Source organism: Harmonia axyridis, chromosome 7 (genome assembly GCF_914767665.1).
Source record: "Harmonia axyridis chromosome 7, icHarAxyr1.1, whole genome shotgun sequence".
Classification (NCBI taxonomy): domain Eukaryota; kingdom Metazoa; phylum Arthropoda; class Insecta; order Coleoptera; family Coccinellidae; genus Harmonia; species Harmonia axyridis.
The window spans coordinates 21084486-21099877 of record NC_059507.1 but is presented as its reverse complement, the minus strand read 5'-3'; the positions used below and the strand labels follow the sequence as shown (position 1 = coordinate 21099877).

At 35.7% G+C, this 15392-nt stretch overlaps 2 protein-coding genes across 2 annotated transcripts; both read left to right on the top strand.

The window, feature by feature from the left end:
• Positions 1 to 5634: 5634 nt before the first annotated feature.
• LOC123684675 (putative nuclease HARBI1) lies at positions 5635 to 7311 on the top strand. Its single transcript, XM_045624035.1, has 4 exons — positions 5635 to 5962; positions 6071 to 6357; positions 6430 to 7048; positions 7134 to 7311. The coding sequence occupies exons 1-4, from the start codon at positions 5844 to 5846 to the stop codon at positions 7237 to 7239; spliced, it is 1131 nt and encodes a 376-aa protein (XP_045479991.1). The 5' UTR covers positions 5635 to 5843; the 3' UTR covers positions 7240 to 7311.
• Positions 7312 to 8349: 1038 nt separating this feature from the next.
• On the top strand, positions 8350 to 10031 carry LOC123684762 (putative nuclease HARBI1). The gene is made up of 4 exons (XM_045624199.1): positions 8350 to 8682; positions 8791 to 9077; positions 9150 to 9768; positions 9854 to 10031. The coding sequence occupies exons 1-4, from the start codon at positions 8471 to 8473 to the stop codon at positions 9957 to 9959; spliced, it is 1224 nt and encodes a 407-aa protein (XP_045480155.1). The 5' UTR covers positions 8350 to 8470; the 3' UTR covers positions 9960 to 10031.
• The last annotated feature ends 5361 nt before the right edge of the window (positions 10032 to 15392 follow it).

Genomic DNA, 15392 nt, shown 5'->3' with positions numbered 1-15392 from the left:
CTACGGACGGATCACACGGTAAAAGACAAAAGCTACGAAAAAGGACTTTGAACATTGGTACTTGGAATGTACAAGGAATCAGAACTAAAGAAGACGAAATCACTCGGGAATTACAAACTTTGAGCATGGACTTGGTGGTGCTGACGGAAACAAAAAAGAAAGGAATGGGCACAGAGGTGATAAATAATTATGTACATGTTTATAGCGGAGTCCCTAAACATCAAAGAGCAAAGAGGGGAGTATCTGTAATGATTCACAAGAAGTATAGAAATAAAATAAGCGATTTCGAATTTTTGAGTGAAAATATAATTCGCATTAATATCAATATACATCAGAGACCAGTAACCATTCTAGGGATATACGCTATATCTGATGACGAACCTATCTCAGTGAAGGAGGAGTTTTTTGAGCAAGTCCATGAAGAAATTGGAAAAATAGGGAAAACGAGAGAACTTGTAGTGTTGGGAGATTTCAACAGTCGAATTGGCCGAAAAATCAATGATAGTGTGGTTGGACCCTTTGGAGAACTTAATGTAAATGACAATGGAGAACGGTTAATTGAAATGTGTAAGAACAATCAACTAAAGATAACTAACGGATTTTATAAACACAAAGATATACATACATTTACATGGGTACAACACACCAGGAACTTGAGATCTGTAATTGATTACGTAATCGTAAAACAAGTAAATACAATGCAAATAAACGATGTCAGGGCATATAGGGGTGTCACTTGTGGATCAGATCATTACATGGTAAGAGCCAAAATATTGTTTCCTTATGCATATACACCGAAAGTCGATAGGAAAGACCAAGCAGGAGAACTGGAGAAAATAGATGAGAAAAATTACAATCTAGACAGCCTTACTCATGAGAGCACACAACAACTATATTGCAGCAGACTTGATGAAAAGCTCTTGGATAGATCAGAGTGGGAGCAGAAGCCTGTGGAGGAGGTTCACGAAAACTTGGTGAGGAGTATCAAAGAAGCCGCGATGGAAGCAATAGGTGTAAAGGGAAGAGCCCGTAGCACTAACATATGGTGGAACAAAGATATAGAAGATCTAATTACCCAGAAAAAGCGGTTGTATCAAAGGTGGACCCATACCCGATTACAACAAGACAAAGACCTTTACTTGGAAAAAAAGAGAATCACAAGGCAAACTATAGCTAATGCGAAGAGAGAAATGTGGGATAGAAAATGTCAGGAGATCAACATGCTCATCGGTGGTAGAAAATGTTCAGAGTCATGGAAATTTATTAAAAAAATCAGATCTAATGAAAAAAATTCTGCGAACATCCAACTTATACCGACAACAAAGTGGATTGAACACTATGAGAAATTGCTCACAGAGGATAGAGATCAATACCTAGCAACTTCGCCAACAGAAGTATCTATTGTCGGCGAAACCGTCAGCATTGATGTTGCCATAATTAAAAGAGCTGTGAAAATGTTAAAAAATGGTCGCGCTGCAGGCCCGGAAGGGATTCCAGCGGAGTTGATCAAGAGCGGGTCTGATAAACTTTTTGAGATGATCGCCTGGTGTATGAATCAATACTTAAACGGTAACCCTATCCCGGATGAATGGAAGGTCGCTCACATAACATCAATTCATAAAAAGGGAAATAAATTAGATTGTTCGAACTATAGAGGCATATCGGTTACTAGCACGCTTAGTCGACTTTATGGGAGAGTTCTGCGAGACTTGATTGAGATTGAATATGGAGAACAGGAGGAGGAAGAGCAGTCAGGTTTCCGAGCTGGAAGATCTTGCGTGGATAACGTCTTTTGTTTGAAACAAATCATAGAGAAAAGATCAAATACTAATATGGAAACTCACCTTTTGTTCGTGGATTTGCGGAAGGCGTATGATACAGTTCCCGTTAAAATGTTATGGAAAGCACTAGAGGAACCAAATATCAGTTATACTTTAATAAAAGCACTGAAAAATCTCTATGATGGATCGACATCACGAATAAAAATTGGTAACAACGTGTCAAGGAAGTTTAACGTAGATAGAGGTTTACGCCAGGGATGTTGCATCTCCCCGACACTATTTAAGATATATGTAGCAAGAGCACTGAAGCAATGGAAGAAAAAGTGCAGCGGAATGGGGATCGATTTGGGAGAAAAATGCTTATACACTCTCCAGTTTGCAGACGACCAGGTCCTCATAGCGAATGACAAAGATGATCTGGAATATATGGCTCGAAAACTGCATGATGAGTATAAAATGTGGGATCTAGATATGAACACCGAAAAAACGAAATACCTGCCAATAGGAGCTCCGCCACAGAATATTCAGTTAGAAAAAGAAGAAATTGAAACATGTACCGAGTATACTTACTTGGGGGTTGAATTTGACTCAACAGGAAAAGACGACAAGGAAATTAAGAAGAGAATAACCCAAGCCAGACGAACCATAGGCTGTTTGAATGGAATATGGTGGAGCTCTGATATTGGTAGAAAACAGAAATACACCATCTATGAGACCTTTGTCAAGAGCGCTCTAATATATGGCGCAGAAACATGGAGAATAACGGAAAATAACAGGAGGAAGCTCGAAGCGACTGAGATGGATGTTTTTAGACGATCTGTAAGAGTATCCCGAAGAGATAGGGTCAGAAACGAAGACATCAGGCGGCGTATGGGAGTGGATGGATCATTAGCAACAGATATTGAAAGAAAACAGCTAGTGTGGTATGGACATGTACAGAGGATGAATGTGGACAGACTGCCAAGGATGACCATGCACTGGATACCACCAAACCGCAGGAAGCGAGGAAGACCCAAGAAATCATGGAAGGAAGGAATAACCAAGGCTATGAGTGATAGGAATCTAAGAGAGGACCAATGGAACGATAGGAACGAGTGGAAGTTAGGCATCGGACAACGTCGCCGGACGTTTTAAAACCGATTATATATATATACAAACACCATAATAGTGTAATACTTGAACTGAGAGTGATGACAAAAAATTGGAAAACTCTACGGTCGTTTTCAAATACAGGGTGGATTATGAGCAAAACGAATTTCATTTTGAATAATATTTGACTCCCCCCGTATCTGTGTCAATAATTTTTATTGAAAACCAGCCTGAAATGGGTAAGCAATATTTGTCGCACAAGAGTATTTCATTCAAAATGTTTTTTTCCAACAACTTCCTAACACTTCCACATTGTTCCTGTTTAGCCAATATAGTTGACCAATAACGGCGACTCGATCATTTTCACCTGTAATCGTACGAGTGCGAATATGTTTTTTGTTTGCAACTGATCCTGTTACCTCAAATTTATGTACTAACTGGATGATAAATGAATGATGAACATTTTTATCAGGATATCGTTCATTAAAAATCCTTGCAGTAGCCCTAGCACAGTCATTGTTCTGGAAATAAATTTTCAACATTTCCTTTCTCCCCTACAACGTGTAAACCATTTTTATTAAGAAACGATAAAATGCACTTCTAATAATATTGATAAATTCCATTGGAAAGAGCGATCGGTTAATCGCTCTTTCCAATGGACACCTAGGAATGAAACAAAACCGACGAATAAACCATCAAAGAATTAAGGAAGACTTTACAATTGAGTTCATTAGGAGAATCAACAAAATTTCGAAAACAAACCTCAACAGCAAGTACATGACTCTTTCGGTTTGATTCCATAGAGTAAAACAGATACCTATAGAACTCATTCTGAAAATGTGCCATACTACAAGTACCAACTGGAAACCATCCTGGAAAACGAAAGCTATAAACTGTACTGGGATTGTACAGTTTTGACTGATAAAACAGTCCCTCACAACAGGCCAGATATACTCCTAGTCGATAAACATCAAAATACAGCAAGACTCATCGACGTAGAAATACCAAATAACAACAACAACAGGAACAAAGTTACTGAATGTCATGAATGTCAAGTTCAGTAGATCTGATTAAAAATATTCGTTCTTTCAAGACACTACCAATTTTTTTTTATTTATCTGATAATTAGATTACTCCTTCAATTCTTCATTCTCAAAAGGTCATGGGTCCAGTCCGTTGTTGAGGGAAGTAAATTCTAGAGGTAAATAAAACAAAAAAACAATTATATATAAACTTTTCACAAATCAAAAACTACTTTTCGGGCGCCATCTTTAGAGGCAATAACTTAGCAGGGAGAGGCTCAAAAAAAAAGTTTATATGAAAGACCCTCCTATTTTTTGACAAGAAATCGAAATTTTTTCGCTACTATTCATACTCACCCTTTATAAAATTGTGTATTATTTTAAAACTTAAACGAAAATATATGACTTAAATTATGAACAAAAAATACTATAATAAAATATAATGGCAGAAAAAAAAATACCCGAAAATGGTGGGCGCTGCTTAATATATTGCCACAGGCGCAATAGTACCATAGTATAAGCATAGTATAAGGAAAGGATAGTAAGCCAGTGTAGTGCTTTTTTCGATTTTGTTGATGTTGAGCGCCATCTAGTTGCACTCACGTTAAGCCTCGAATTTTATTGTCAAAAAATTGGTCCGTAAAGTGGAGCCCTCTGAAAGAATTGGTGTTATTTTGAAGAACTAAAATATTTGAAATAGAGTGGTCAGAAGATTTCTATATTTTGATATTTTTTCTGCTCTACAATAAGAATTTACGCCAGTGGCGTGTATTTGTGATAAACAAGTACAATGCTACAAGTTATCATGAAATCACTAATCAGGTCCAGTCGTCATGAAATGATATCTCTAGGTTTTTTCAGGATTTATGAATGGAATAAACTCCATTTTCCGGGATATCGATATTGCAATTGAATGTATTTGAAGAATATTCGATTGATATTGTTTTGTTATAGATTGAGTGAGAATAGGTAGAGTTTCTATCAACATTAATTTCCTAATGTCGTAAGTTCCAATGAAATTTCTCAAAAGCTATATTTAGCTTTTGACAGTTGGTTTCGATCATTTTTTCCCAACCTTTTACGATTCTTAGAGTTATGTATTTTATTATTCGACTGTAATAATATTTTCTGACCGAAAAATCAGCCCATGTTTTTATGAATATTTGAAGAAAAGTTTACCAAATTATATTGAAATATCTCAATGATGTTGAAAATAAATAAAATCATGTTTTATTTTTATATTTACCTTATATTTAAAATTGAAATGAATATTTTCGGGTTGTAGTTTGTGGATTGAACATATCAATGGATTTTTCATATAGCTCAGGAGCTTGAAATATTAGAGGTTTCCTAGTAATACATCTTTTTTGGTAAAAATGATGGAAAAAACTTGAAAATTGGAAAATTCAGTTTTAATATCAAATAAAAGAAATTTTATAAAGAAAAGTTCAAGAGTTGGTAGAGACAGATGGAATTTTAGTTCTTCTATACATACTAAGCAAATAGCCAATCTTAGTGCTGTGCAGTTTTTTTCATAAAGTAAATAAGCTACTTTATTAAATCCAAGCTCAACCATTAACGAAGAAAGAACTGAAAATGATTTTTTAAATCAGAATCGTTGTTATCCGTGTTTAATTAAAACTCTTAGGCCCAGTTTCACCAAATGCTTTAATCTTGACTTAGCTCTTAAGTGAGGCTTTAGATCACGATTAATGTAATGTAGCGTTTCACCACACTCCAAAGCGCCATTTAATCGACCAATCGCGATTTAGCACTAATCGGCCATTTTTGGAGGATTATAACCTTTCAAGCTGAGATTAATAATTATTTGGAACTCTTGTCTATGTAATTATTTTTCCGGAAATTTCGTTAAAATGGCCTTTCGACGAGTATATGATCTTGCCTTTGAAGATGATGATAGTGATGAAGAATTTGTCGTTCGACGTCCTCGATGGATCATTTCCAAAATTTGGACAATGCGGATTTTGAGAAAAGATTCCGTCTCTCAAAAAAAGCTGCACTCCAAATACTGGGTTCAATTGAGGAACAAATTGAATTTGCAAACGACAAGTAAGTTTTAATGTTTCATTTTCCTTTTGAATTGGCTACTGATATTGTTGAGGTTATGTTTGCAATATAGTTTGATACACTGATTTTGCGTTTCCTATTGATTTCCAGGAATAATTCTGTTTCTCCAATGAATCAGTTACTATGCACCTTACGATACTATGCTACTGGTTGTCACCAAATGACAGTTGCAGACTTCACTGGAATTAGTAAATCGACAGCCCACAGAATAATTCATCGAGTGAGTACTGCTATTGCCTCTCTCCGTCCACTGCATATAACATTCCCTGAAACTCAGGAGGAAATTCGAAGAACACAGACTGAATTTTTCGGAATTGCAAGCTTTCCAAGGGTTTTGGGTGCCATCGATTGCACTCATGTTAAAATTAAAACTCCAGGTACGTCCTTCTTTCCTCCTACATGTAATGATTCTTCTCCCACTGTTTCATTAAATTTATGTCATTTTTCAGGTGGTGATAATGCAGAGCTGTTTCGTTGCAGAAAGGGTTACTTTTCACTGAATGTTCAGGCTATATGCAATGCCAAACTTGAATTCACAGACATAGTTGCGAGGTGGCCTGGAAGTAGTCATGATTCCACCATATTCCGTAATTGCTATCGGAAAGCTATGTTTGATGATGACAGATATGGAAATGCTGTCCTAGTAGGAGATAGTGGATATTCCTGTACCAAGTATTTCATGACTCCTTTTGAAAATTGTTTGAACCCTGCGGAACAATTATACAACGAATCTCAAATCAGAACGAGAAACCCTGTGGAAAGAATGTTTGGAGTTTGGAAAAGACGCTTTCCTGTATTATCGTTAGGTTTTAGAATCGATTTGGATAAAGTATTTCCTGTAATAGTGGCAACGGCTGTACTTCATAATGTCCTACGAAGACGTGGGGAAGATGTCCCACCTTTTGATGCTGAGTTTGAAGCCAACCTACCAGCACCATGGGATGTTATAATAGCTCAGGGAGACATGGGACAAAATCCCATAGCAGTCTTAGGTCATCCATTGAACGAGAGGAGAGATTACCCTGAGCACCGAGAAAGACGTACTATGGTTCATCAATACTTCACAAGGTTTGTGTCCGGCCTGAAGATTATTGAACATATTTTGGCATTTCTATAATAGCAAAGCAAATGCTAATTTATATGTATATTTCAGGCTGGTAATGCTAGAGCGACAGCGCAGGGAAATTGGAAGGGTTGTAGTGGAAGAACATGAAGAGATTGCGGAAGATCCACATCCAGAAGTGAGGCAGGATCAATAGGACTTAAGACATTGAAAACAGCTGACAAAGAAAAAAAAATCACTTGCAGCCAGCAAATTTTTTTCTAATTTTTGGGTCAATTTTATCAAAATATGACTATATGTATAGGCACAATATTTCCCATTTAAAATAGCCGTAAACTTTGTTTTTGTGTTTTATGAAATTTATTGCAAAGAATAATTTATTGATATGTTTGATTGAAATATTATTTAAGAAGCAGTTAAACTTGTTAATAAAAATAAATAAGTTAATAAAATTACTTAAATAGTTTTTTTTACAGAATGTGTGGTTTTGTGAAATGGGATAATTAAAGCTCTCAAGTACAAAATCAACTTTAATTGTATAACAAAACTCAACAAACAGGAAGTCACTTAATAACGTTCAAACATAAAATGTGAATATTTTTTACATACATTCAGTCAAAAATCATTAGAGGAAACCAATAATTTACATTAAAAAATATAAATGAAAATCTTGTTTACTTATTAAAAAAGTGATAAATAATTAATTTCTTATACAAAGGCTACATATTATTTAAGAAGCAGTTAAACTTGTTATTGAAAATAAATAAGTTAATAAAATTACTTATATAGTTTTTTTTTTTCCAGAATGTGTGGTTTTGTGAAAGGGGATAATTTCTTTTTAACTTCTGCAAGTTTCCGACATTTCGAAGCACATCACTCGACATTTTCGGCAAAAATTAACTTTGTTTTTTGTTTACAAGATGACAAATGTTTCGAAATGTTATGAGTTATGAATGAATGACACCTGACACCTAGCGCCAATGGTGGTCATCACTGCTAATACGATACAGAACACTATTATAACTCTTTGTTCACAACGTTGCCAAAAGGTTTGACTATTTAATCGCGATTTGGTTAATCGCGATCATCTCCGGACGGGTTGATGCATGGTGAAACAGAAAACACTGTTAAGCCTGCTTTAGTAACAAGCGGAGTTTAATCAATCTGGGATCAAGTGCTGTTTGGTGAAACTGGGCCTTAGGCCCAGTTTCACCAAATGCTTTAATCTTGACTTAGCTCTTAAGTGAGGCTTTAGATCACGATTAATGTAATGTAGCGTTTCACCACACTCCAAAGCGCTATTTAATCGACCAATCGCGATTTAGCACTAATCGGCCATTTTTGGAGGATTATAACCTTTCAAGCTGAGATTAATAATTATTTGGAACTCTTGTCTATGTAATTATTTTTCCGGAAATTTCGTTAAAATGGCCTTTCGACGAGTATATGATCTTGCCTTTGAAGATGATGATAGTGATGAAGAATTTGTCGTTCGACGTCCTCGATGGATCCGAGAAAGAGAAGATCATTTCCAAAATTTGGACAATGCGGATTGTGAGAAAAGATTCCGTCTCTCAAAAAAAGCTGCACTCCAAATACTGGGTTCAATTGAGGAACAAATTGAATTTGCAAACGACAAGTAAGTTTTAATGTTTCATTTTCCTTTTGAATTAGCTACTGATATTGTTGAGGTTATGTTTGCAATATAGTTTGATACACTGATTTTGCGTTTCCTATTGATTTCCAGGAATAATTCTGTTTCTCCAATGAATCAGTTACTATGCACCTTACGATACTATGCTACTGGTTGTCACCAAATGACAGTTGCAGACTTCACTGGAATTAGTAAATCGACAGCCCACAGAATAATTCATCGAGTGAGTACTGCTATTGCCTCTCTCCGTCCACTGCATATAACATTCCCTGAAACTCAGGAGGAAATTCGAAGAACACAGACTGAATTTTTCGGAACTGCAAGCTTTCCAAGGGTTTTGGGTGCCATCGATTGCACTCATGTTAAAATTAAAACTCCAGGTACGTCCTTCTTTCCTCCTACATGTAATGATTCTTCTCCCACTGTTTCATTAAATTTATGTCATTTTTCAGGTGGTGATAATGCAGAGCTGTTTCGTTGCAGAAAGGGTTACTTTTCACTGAATGTTCAGGCTATATGCAATGCCAAACTTGAATTCACAGACATAGTTGCGAGGTGGCCTGGAAGTAGTCATGATTCCACCATATTCCGTAATTGCTATCGGAAAGCTATGTTTGATGATGACAGATATGGAAATGCTGTCCTAGTAGGAGATAGTGGATATTCCTGTACCAAGTATTTCATGACTCCTTTTGAAAATTGTTTGAACCCTGCGGAACAATTATACAACGAATCTCAAATCAGAACGAGAAACCCTGTGGAAAGAATGTTTGGAGTTTGGAAAAGACGCTTTCCTGTATTATCGTTAGGTTTTAGAATCGATTTGGATAAAGTATTTCCTGTAATAGTGGCAACGGCTGTACTTCATAATGTCCTACGAAGACGTGGGGAAGATGTCCCACCTTTTGATGCTGAGTTTGAAGCCAACCTACCAGCACCATGGGATGTTATAATAGCTCAGGGAGACATGGGACAAAATCCCATAGCAGTCTTAGGTCATCCATTGAACGAGAGGAGAGATTACCCTGAGCACCGAGAAAGACGTACTATGGTTCATCAATACTTCACAAGGTTTGTGTCCGGCCTGAAGATTATTGAACATATTTTGGCATTTCTATAATAGCAAAGCAAATGCTAATTTATATGTATATTTCAGGCTGGTAATGCTAGAGCGACAGCGCAGGGAAATTGGAAGGGTTGTAGTGGAAGAACATGAAGAGATTGCGGAAGATCCACATCCAGAAGTGAGGCAGGATCAATAGGACTTAAGACATTGAAAACAGCTGACAAAGAAAAAAAAATCACTCGCAGCCAGCAAATTTTTTTCTAATTTTTGGGTCAATTTTATCAAAATATGACTATATGTATAGGCACAATATTTCCCATTTAAAATAGCCGTAAACTTTGTTTTTGTGTTTTATGAAATTTATTGCAAAGAATAATTTATTGATATGTTTGATTGAAATATTATTTAAGAAGCAGTTAAACTTGTTAATAAAATAAATAAGTTAATAAAATTACTTAAATAGTTTTTTTTTACAGAATGTGTGGTTTTGTGAAATGGGATAATTTCTTTTTAACTTCTGCAAGTTTCCGATATTTCGAAGCATATCACTCGACATTTTCGGCGAAAATTAACTTTGTTTTTTGTTTACAAGATGACAAATGTTTTGAAATGTTATGAGTTATGAATGAATGACACCTGACACCTAGCGCCAATGGTGGTCATCACTGCTAATACGATACAGAACACTATTATAACTCTTTGTTCACAACGTTGCCAAATGGTCTGACTATTTAATCGCGATTTGGTTAATCGCGATCATCTTCGGACGGGTTGATGCATGGTGAAACAGAAAACACTGTTAAGCCTGCTTTAGTAACAAGCGGAGTTTAATCAATCTGGGATCAAGTGCTGTTTGGTGAAACTGGGCCTTAGGCCCAGTTTCACCAAATGCTTTAATCTTGACTTAGCTCTAGTGAGGCCTTAGATCACGATTAATGTAATGTAGCGTTTCACCACACTCCAAAGCGCCATTTAATCGACCAATCGCGATTTAGCACTAATCGGCCATTTTTGGAGGATTATAACCTTTCAAGTTGAGATTAATAATTATTTATCAGTATGGAACTCTTGTCTATGTAATTATTTTTCCGGAAATTTTTAATTTTTGGGTCAATTTTATCAAAATATGACTATATGTTTAGGCTCAATATTTCCCATTTAAAATACACGTAAACTTTGTTTTTGTGTTTTATGAAATTTATTGCAAAGAATAATTTATTGATATGTTTGATTGAAATATTATTTAAGAAGCAGTTAAACTTGTTAATAAAAATAAATAAGTTAATAAAATTACTTATATAGTTTTTTTGCCAGAATGTGTGGTTTTGTGAAATGGGATAATTTCTTTTTAACTTCTGCAAGTTTCCGATATTTCGAAGCACATCACTCGACATTTTCGGCAAAAATTAACTTTGTTTTTTGTTTACAAGATGACAAATGTTTTGAAATGCTATGAGTTATGAATGAATGACACCTGACACCTAGCGCCAATGGTGGTCATCACTGCTAATACGATACAGAACACTATTAGAACCCTTTGTTCACAACGTTGCCAAATGGTCTAACTATTTAATCGCGATTTGGTTAATCGCGATCATCTTCGGACGGGTTGATGCATGGTGAAACAGAAAACACTGTTAAGCCTGCTTTAGTAACAAGCGGAGTTTAATCAATCTGGGATCAAGTGCTGTTTGGTGAAACTGGGCCTAAGAATCGTAAAAGGTTGGGAAAAAATGATCGAAACCAACTGTCAAAAGCTAAATATAGCTTTTGAGAAATTTCATTGGAACTTACGACATTAGGAAATTAATGTTGATAGAAACTCTACCTATTCTCACTCAATCTATAACAAAACAATATCAATCGAATATTCTTCAAATACATTCAATTGCAATATCGATATCCCGGAAAATGGAGTTTATTCCATTCATAAATCCTGAAAAAACCTAGAGATATCATTTCATGACGACTGGACCTGATTAGTGATTTCATGATAACTTGTAGCATTGTACTTGTTTATCACAAATACACGCCACTGGCGTAAATTCTTATTGTAGAGCAGAAAAAATATCAAATTATAGAAATCTTCTGACCACTCTATTTCAAATATTTTAGTTCTTCAAAATAACACCAATTCTTTCAGAGGGCTCCACTTTACGGACCAATTTTTTGACAGTAAAATTCGAGGCTTAACGTGAGTGCAACTAGATGGCGCTCAACATCAACAAAATCGAAAAAAGCACTACACTGGCTTACTATCCTTTCCTTATACTATGATAGTACCTAGATACGGCTCTGTCGACAGCTATAACTACCTGCGTGATATTCGAGTCGAGGAAAAACAAACATATGTGAAGGATAACGAGGAGATAATTCAAAAACAAAGAAAAAGATAACGCACAAAGTGCTAACCATAAACACGTGTTTCGGACTTTCAGTCTTCATCAGTACGGTGAAAAAGTTGGAACATACAGAAAACACAAATGTCCGGCCGGCTCCTGTTGTTGACTCCGTTTGTTTGTTGTTTTCCTCCGAATGTTGTTCCTCCTTACACTTTTTCACCGTACTGATGAGGGCCGGAAACCCGAAACACGTGTCTAGCACTTTTCCTGGCCTAGAGGGATGTCCGTATTCTTTTCTTCGTTTTGGAATAATCCCCTTGTTATCCTTTACAAATGTTTGTTGTTCCTGGACTCGAATATCACGCAGGTAGCTATAGCTGTCTTCAAAACGTATGCGTTGTTCATTCAGTGTTCACAGTACTGAAAGAACGTATACGTTTTGAAAGATCACTTGTCGAGAATACGGTCCCTGGCTCTATGGTTGATTCCGTTTGTTTGTTGTTTTCCTTTAAGTGTTGTTCATCCTTACACTTTTTCACCGAAAGCCCGAAACATGTGTCTACGGTTACAGGGCCGTCGCTAGCCAAACTGCCGCCCTAACAGAAGCCTACTCTGCAGAATGCTAAAAATTAATATTGGATAATCGGGGTCCAGCGCCTGCTCAAGGATTTCTACTGCCCCGGCAAAAATAAAATACAAATCGGAACCCTTTCAGATTTGGGATTTTGTACTCAGCAAAGGAGGGGGCGGGGGTTTGGGGTAGATGTTGGTTTGGTGAATTTGTTTTCAAATTTTCAGTTTGGAAGTGTGAATAACTCCCCAATTTTTCATGAAAAGTATTTAAGGAGGGAAAAAATGTATTTTAAGTATAATTATTTTTTATGAATTCAATTTTTAATCCAATAGATGATTTAGGATAAGTGAAATGCAATAAACAATAAACAAATGTGCTCAACTGAATTCTATTGAATAAATGATAAAATATATGAATTGAATTCAGCTTTCAGATCCTTCTGCTGAGATTTGACTAGATATATAGCGCTCGAACATTTCGTTTTTTTTTCTTTGATATGATATGAATTAAATAACCGAATGATGCGAATCAACACTTATTTTAAATTCGAATAGATGTTACGGATATTGACAATGCAATTGACAATGCAAATATGTTTGAGATTAGTGAAAAAAAAATCATTAGTGAAATTCGTTTAAATCAAAAAAAATATTTAATTCGTTCTTCCAGTAATCCAGATTTCAAAGAAAAAGTAGATAATGCCGCTCCCTATTGTTTACCGCCCCTCTAGAGGGGCCCTACGGTTTCAGGTTCCTAGCTCAGTTTCGATTTTAGAAAAAGCTTGGAAAAAAATTTTTTTTTTGAGAACCATTATTCAATTCGAATGCGCTCACGCCCAACACTAGATAATATGATATGCAGATATAATAATGATATAAAAATGAAGAATATAATATAAATAATGAATATAATATAATAATAATAATAATATAATAATATATTCATCATCAAAGTTTACATATACATAAACATACATATGAGGGACTAATGAATATCCAAAAAATAGAGAAAACCAAGTAAAATGGTTTTCTGTGAGTGAAATCACAAATATTAAAAAATTTTACATTAGCCTTAATGTGTAGGTAAGTAGATGCAGAGTATCATTCCATTTTCGGTCTTTTCTCAATCCAGTGTGAATAGTCCAATTCAGGTTCAGTGTCGCAATTCGGTGATCCATATCCATATCCGTGTATTATGTCACAATTCGGGTAAATTCTCAGTTATCGAGTAGTTGGTCAAGATTCGGGTAAGTAATATAATGGAATAATGGAATGTGGTATGAAATAATAAAGCCTCTTAGATGTATTTCTTAAGAAGGATCAGTTGGAAGAGTGATGAAATTGTTTTCTGATTTTTTGCATTCCATTCTGAGGAATCAACATTCTGATTAGAGAATTGAAAAGAAAATAATTCAGAACCCCAAGTGGCAATAAAATTCGGCAACGTAAAGCGAGCGCCTACAATCCTGAAGAGTGCATGTGTTTTTTCTAGCGTCGATAACTTGTAAACAGCATTATAAGGGGATCACGCCACATCTGGATATTTATGAGTATAATGTATAATGCGGTCTTTTATAGTTTTTGATGGTAATTAATTTTGTCGGTATTCCTTCCTGTTGTTGCTGACTGAATTAAATCTCAATTGGAACTTTGAATTTCTACACATGTAATTTTTTATCAAGCTTGAAATGCCGCCCTTGAATTTTGCCGCTCTAGGCGACCGCCTACCCTGCCTACCCTCTAGCAACGGCTCTGTACGGTTAGCACTTTTCCTCAAGGGATTTCCGTTATGTCAGATGCTTCGAAGTCAGTTTTTTTTAGAGGGGTTTGCCTGGAAAGTTTTCCGAAATTTTTGAAAATTGTTTATTTTATAGATTTGGATGTGCTCTTTCCGAATTTCAACTTGGAAAAATGTCGCCCAAAATCAGATATCTCCTTTCCGAATCATGTTATGATAAAAACAGTTTTATAGAATACTGAACTAGAAAACTAGAGAATATTTCCTACAATTTATACATCACACTTTTTTTTGTAAAATCTATAGTTTTTGCTATGGAGCGCCGTAAACCTTATTTCGGCTAAAAATAGTATATTGTGCAACAAGTGGGGAAAGTCCAACTTTTCTCGCGAGTGTGAAAGTTAGTGACACGAGTCTGAAAGGCGAGTGTCGTAAACACACGAGCGAGAAAAGGACTTTCTCCACATGTTGCACACTATACTTTCCCTACAACTGCACAAATTTCGATGATTCAAGTAATGATTCAAATCAAAATGGCCTTCGTTGACAGTATGTGGTAATTTATTGCGTTTCCATAGAAACGACTAAAAAGCCCAATTTAATTTGTCTACCAAGCGAGGTGTGGGAAAAGTGCCGTGAGAAATAATATTTCCCACAGTATGAGGAATACATAGTTTTGAAATTGAGTAAGCTATGAAGAATACACTACTTTTCATAGCAGTTGTAGGTAAATTTCATTTCCACACCACCTTGGGATATAGTAATTTTGATATTGAAATGATACTTTATTCGTTACTGTATGACAAATGGATAAAAGCGAGGTTCGTGCATTCATAAAACATCGCTTTTTTATAAGAAAACATACATACTGTGCAAGCAAATCAATGGCTTGAATAGTGTAATTCAGACTCGACTCCGTTGACAACAACAGTTAAAAGCTGCACCAGGAAAGGAAATTTGGTTTTAATGGAGAAGT